The sequence below is a fragment of the Crocuta crocuta genome, unplaced genomic scaffold (genome assembly GCF_008692635.1).
Source record: "Crocuta crocuta isolate KB4526 unplaced genomic scaffold, BGI_CrCroc_1.0 scaffold408, whole genome shotgun sequence".
Taxonomy (NCBI): Eukaryota; Metazoa; Chordata; class Mammalia; order Carnivora; family Hyaenidae; genus Crocuta; species Crocuta crocuta.
In genome coordinates this window covers 459,042-465,047 of record NW_027527444.1, presented here as the reverse complement: position 1 = coordinate 465,047, position 6,006 = coordinate 459,042, and the positions used below count along the sequence as shown (strand labels likewise).

Sequence of the window (6,006 nt, the reverse complement as noted above, 5' to 3'; positions counted from 1 at the left end):
GTGGCCGTAGGACTATTGCCTGTTTGTCTGCCCTGCCCCTAGAGGGTCATCAGGGCCCCGTGCTGGCCTGGCCTCTGCTGGCTCCTGTACAGTCACCACGGGCGGCCCGTATGGTGGTGGGCCTTGTGCTCAGCCGCTGTTAGAAGCCCCTGTGCACACTCGCGTTGGCCATACCTCCCAGGGGCCGTCTTCCACCTCGGGTCCGCCTAGCCAGTGGGTAGCGTCACCTCTTACGGAGGCTCAGAAAGTGAACCAGCCCCGCTCATGAACGCCACAGCGGGCCTTGCAGCCAGGCGTTGGGCGTCAAGTCAGAGGGTCCCCGGGCTGGAGCAGAGAGCCGCCCGAGACCTCAGCCCCGGCCGCTCTGCAGACGCGGGTTCCCATCACAGCCACTGAGGGGGCCGGTTGCCGTCTGTGCGCCCGAGGTACGGGATCGGGGAACCTCACGGAAGGTTCAAGAGCGTGGTCCTGGGAGAGACCGAATGAAGACAGATAGTGGCTGAGCCCGAGGAAGAGCTGGAGCCCTCGCCTTTCCCCCCTGGCAGCCTGATGCTGGCTGCTGGGCCCTGAGCTGAGGGGTCTCTCTCTTCCTTCCCAGAGCCCCAGGGGGGCACCCAGCTCCCTTCCTGCTGTTTCTCTGTCCCTCTGGTTCTGTCCAGGATTCATTTCCTCCTGTCTGCCTTTCTCTGCCTTTCCAAACCCCCCCCTTTGCCCTCAGTTGAGGCATCTGGGAACCTGGGGGTAAAATTCCAGAAGGACAATTTGCCTAGAAAACCACTGGCTAAATTATGTTCCGTGAGGCCAGAGTCATACCTTAGCATGAAAGGTGTCCAGAGACCCTGGCCACAGTCCCCCGACCCCCACCCTGGGGAGACTCCAGGGGCCTCTTAAGGAAAAAGGGGGGAAGGCGGGAGCTAAGAGCTTTGACCACAGAGCACAGGGTCTCCTGTAGCTCCTGCTTTACTCAGAGGCTGCGTGTGTGGCCACGGCTCTGTCCCCTCCCCAAGGAGGGCTCACCCTTTGCTGCTGTGACTTTATTGAAGGGGAAAAAAAAAAAAGTAAGTCCTTGGCAAGAGTGGTGGCCCGGACCACCTGGTCTGGGGGTGGTGACCTCCTTCAAGCTCTGTCCTGGGGTCTGATCCGGAGCCTCCAGGCAGGTCTCCCTGCCCCCTCCCAGACACTCCCAAGTCAGCTCAGGACCCGCCTGTCCCCACAGACCTGGGTTCTGGGGGGCATTTGGAGGGAAATGTGCCACCAGGTCACTCTCCTTACTTCCTGCCACCCCCCCCAGCACAGTCCTTGCTGTGGATGAGCCACGCCCCCTCCTCCCTCTCTCTTGGTGCCTCGGTCCCCAAAGTCACAGCAGGAAGCCTGTTTGCTGAAGAGGCTCGGCCTGTCCCTTTCCTCTTCTTCCTTTTGGGGACTCTTGCACATGCGCCCTGAAACCTCAGGCCTGAGCCACCCATGGGTATGAGGAGGGTAGGGGCGAGGGAGAGGGGCAGTGAGGCTAGGGGTGTGTGGAGGCTCAGGGTGAACCTTGAGCTCCCTCCTGGGCAGCTCTCTCCTCATTCCTGACCCCTAACCCTTGTGCGCATGGCGCCAGGCGCCAGATGTGGAGTCGGGATCGGGGAGAGGGTCCACGGTGGCAGGGGAGGGGGGAGCTGGGGAAGCTGCCCTCAGCAGATGACTGGGGGGGGAGGTGCGTGTGCTCGAGGGCGGTCACTCCCTCTCTGGGCGGGCTGGGCTCAGAAGTTCTGAGTCTCCTTCACCAGCGGAGTGCTTTGGGGGGCCGCGGGCCGCAGTGGGGCTTCACTGCAAAGACAGAGTCGGCGCACCCCGTGGCCTGGGCCGGAAGGACCCCAGCGACCGATCGGGGTGTGTAGCCCCGCTCTGCTCCCTGCGGTGGAAGAGCAGAGGGTAAGGGAGCCCTCCCNGGTGGGTCCTCTATGAGGAGCCCAACTACCACGGCCGCATGTACCTGGTGGAGCGGGGTGACTTCCGCAACTACTCGGACTGGGAAGCCCACAGCTCTCGAGTGCAGTCGGTCCGCAGGGTGGTCAACTTCTTCTAGCGGCAGCCCCTCCGGCCCCACCCTGGGCTCAGACCCTGAGCAATAAAGATCATGGAAACGGAGCGCTGGGCTGGCCTCAGTGATTCAGTGATTTCCCTGTCCCTCCCCGACCCGGGGGGCAGCCCGGGGGGCACCCAGGGCCCGGGCTGGAGGCTGGCGGAGGGCAGGCCGGGGAGCTGAGGGTGGGGGAGGGGGCTGGAAGGGTCTGGGGGCCACGGAGCCGAAGACGCGGGAGAAGGGAGAAGCGTGGGCCCGGAACTGGAAGGACAGCCTCCGGTCCCACAGCAGGGCATGTGGAGCCACCACAGGCCCAGGGCGCCTGTCAGGGGAGAGTGGGAGAGAAGTGGGGGGGCGGCCGCTCCCCCCCCCGCCTGCGCCTCTCCTGACTCAGCAACCCCGGGGCCGCCAGGCCACGTGGTCCGCTCTGCGGCCAAAAGCCTGACCCAGGGTTCATGAATCTGCGTCTCTGGCTGCTCTCGGCCTTGGGGTTTACAGGAAAGGCCCCTCTGAAAAGATGGGCTGGACCCCAGGGACACATTGCCCGTTTTCTCCTGCAACGGGGACTTGGAAGATGCAGGAATACGCGAACCCGGGGAGGGAATGGAGGAGGAGACTTGGAAGGAGCCCGCGTGGCTGAAGGCCGCGTAGAGCATGACTCCCGCCCCCCAGCCTGCTCACGGGGCTGGGCAGACACAGGGTCCAGGCTCCCTCCACCCCCTTGGGTGAATCCACCGACCTTGTTTGTGGCCTGAGCCCTCTCCACGACCCTGGGTCTACCCTGCAGGGGGCGGGCTCGGTGGAGAGGAGCACTTGGCCAGGGGCGAGGGAGGGAGGAGCCTGCCCTGAAGGTAGTGGGGTTTCTGGGAATACGAGGGTCCTTGCTCCAGACACCCCCCACCCACACTTCAGCGTCCAGCCTCCCCCCCTTCCCCCCGTGAGGGAGGACAGGAAGCTGCCGGACACTAGAAGTGGCCCCTGCTGGGGGCTCTCTACCAGCATCCGGAACCACGGAGCAGCCTGGACTGACCCTGGCTGTTCAGATGGACACGGAGATACTCTGGAGATGGAGAAGCCTTGGCTGATGGCCGCCCCTGTGGGCTGGACTCCCAGGGACACAAGGGCACCGGACACTTGGACCGGGTTTCGTGGAGAGGAGGAAGCCAAGGATGTGTGTTCCCCACCGCTCCCTGACCGAGGCGCCTGGCCGGAAGAGGGACCAGGGACTGTGGCCACACGCGCTGCTCCCGAGAGCTCTGACCATTGGCTCAAGCTCGTGGTCCAGCTTTACAGTCCCCTACACTCTGGGATCCCGGGGTCCCCTACGCCCCCCCCTTGCCCCACAACTGGCCACACAGGCTCCCACCCCTTCCTCACCACGCATCTTGCTTGTGCTTTTCCGAGTAGGTGGAAGGGGTCGCAACTGTGAAGGACCCCTTCAGGCTGGCCGCTCCCGCAGGACCCCTGTGGGAAAGTACTTGAACCCTGGAATTAATGCGTAAACCAGAATTGGGCTGTGGACAGGCTGTGGTGGGAGGGAGGGAGGGAAACAGGGTCCCGGGAGGAACACCACAAATCTCCCGGGTGGCCGAGAGGGGGCCGGCTGTCCTAGGGGGCTGTGAGGGTGCCGTCTTCCCATTTCCTGGGTTCTGCCCCCACACCCCACGTCCCCCTCTGAGGGAGAAGTGGAAAAGGTGAGTCACCGGGGGCTCCCACAGTTCACCCAGCACACCTGCCAGGATCTGACTGGCAAAGGCATAGGGCCCCTGTGAGTCTGCCGGGGGGACCCCTCTAAGCAGAGAAGTTACACCACTGGGCGGCCATCCACCCCCCGCCAGGATGGGGAGGGGGCTGCTATCCTGCCATTTGCAGATGGGGTCCACAAAGGGGGTGTGCCCTGCACCCGAACGCCCCAGACTGCCTCCTTTCACCTGCAGCCCAGATAGCGGAGCCCGGGAAGCCCCTGGCCGTGTGGGACTGAGGCCGGCCAGGTGCAGACCCTCTCCATCCAGACCCTCCCTCCACGACAGGGCTCAGATCGTGAACTTGAAGAAACCATCACAGACTGACGGCAAACGAGTTCAAAGCTCTAAGCCCGGAACGAATCCACATGTAAATACACCGTCACTGTGTCCGAGTGGAGAGGAGACTCGTATGAAGTCATGATCTTGTTTTTCATTTCTCTGCCAGTGTGTTCAGGGAGGTGGAACTTTCCGTGCGGAGTCAGCCACGCTCGTCTCCGCTTGGGGGGGCCCTGCCCGCGGCTAGGACCCCGGCCCTGCTTGGCTGGCCCCTCAGTGCTCCCCTCGGATCTGGGACGGGAGGGTCAGCACTTCCAACTGGACCCCAAGCTTCTAGAGTCCCACACGCCTTTACCTACGGACGTGATGATGACCATTGGGCATTTATTAAGCACTGACTTGATGCCAGGCTCTGTAGTAATGGAATCTATGATGTTGCTTATTATGTACGATAACCCCAAGGCCGTAATATTCTTATTATCGCCACCGCAACACCCGCAAACAGAGTGTGAACAGCTTGCCCAAGGTCACACGCACTCAGGATGCAGACCCAGGTCTGGCTGACCTCTGCTCCCAACCGGGCTCGTACATTGCTCCGCTCCTTCGCAGATAGAGGTGCATTTTACAACAGTTATAGTAAGCGTCACCCCACCCTGTACCAATCCCGGGCTCAGAGCTGCACCACCTCATTCACACTCCCTGGGACCGGGGAGCAAGGGGAGTGGAGGATCCTCACGCTGGGGCGGGGCACGTCAGGGGAGCAGGACCCGGCGCCCCCACTCACGCACTCACAGTGTGAACTGGGAGCAAAAGAGCAGAGGCAGCTCGGGCTGATGTAACGAACACCAGGACCGGGGGTTTGGACAGCAGACGTTCGTTTTTCTCACAGCTCCGAAAGCCAGAAGGCCAAGGCCAAGGCGCGGGTAGAACTGGTTTCTCCTGAGGCCTCTCTCCGCGGCTTGCAGATAGCAGTCTTCTCGCTGTGTCTTCACGGTGTTTTCACTCTGTGCGTGTCTGTGTCCTGATCCCTCCTATGCCAGCGGTTTGGGATCAGGGTCCCCCCGAACTACCTCATTTTAACTTAGTTCCGCCTTTAAAGGTCTTGTCTCCAAATACAGTCACATTCTGAGGTCCTGAGGGTTAAGACTCCCAACATATAAATCTGGGGGGCTTTCAGGGGCGTCTGCATGGCTCAGTCAGTTGAGCGTCTGACTTCAGCTCAGGTCATGATCCCGCGGTTCGTGTGTTCGAACCCCGTGTCCGGACTCTGTGCTGACAGCTCAGAGCCTGGAGCCTCCTTCGGATTCTGTGTCTCTGTCTCTCTCTCTCTCTCTCAAAAATAAATAAACATTACAAATTTTTTTAAAATTTAAATTGGGGGGCATACGTTTCAGCCCACAACACAAACCAAATGGCTTTGGGCCTCAGTTTCCTGCTCTGAGAAACAAGGGCAGAGCCATCTGTTGTTCCAACTGTGTACAAGTGTAAAAACCAGGCAAGAAGGTGCTGTATGAACACAGGTCATTGGCAGGAAGTGACGCACACGCTCAAGGTCACCCAGGACGTGGGGGAGCCTGGACAAATAGCCTCATCGCACGGGAGCATTAAGGGCCAGCGCTGGGTCTGACTGGACCCCACCCTGATTCTCTCTCTAGGACTCCCTACGATGTGACCTCGGACAGGTCACTGCTCCATGCCTCAGTTTCCCCTCATGTGCGGTGGAGGTAACAAGAGCACCCCCTCCTGGGGATTACATGAGTTCTTGTAGGAAGGAAGCCCTCCCACGGCATGAGGAGCTCCAGCCCAGTTTTCCAGCAGCCGCAGGGAGCCCAGGCTTCCGGGCTTCTAGAGGTTTCTCCTGAACTTGCCCCCCAACCCCCACCCCTGCCCCACCCACTTCCCCTGCAGGGAGGAGTA

General features: G+C 61.4%; 1 protein-coding gene across 1 annotated transcript in view; it reads left to right on the top strand.

The window, feature by feature from the left end:
* Positions 1-2,133, top strand: part of CRYGN (crystallin gamma N) — a 7,806-nt gene extending 5,673 nt beyond the window's left edge. Inside the window, exon 4 of the mRNA XM_077761189.1 lies at positions 1,927-2,133. Within this exon, the coding sequence (XP_077617315.1) occupies positions 1,927-2,071 (145 nt within the window). The 3' untranslated portion in view covers positions 2,072-2,133. The remainder of the gene's footprint in view (positions 1-1,926) is intronic.
* Positions 2,134-6,006: the final 3,873 nt, after the last annotated feature.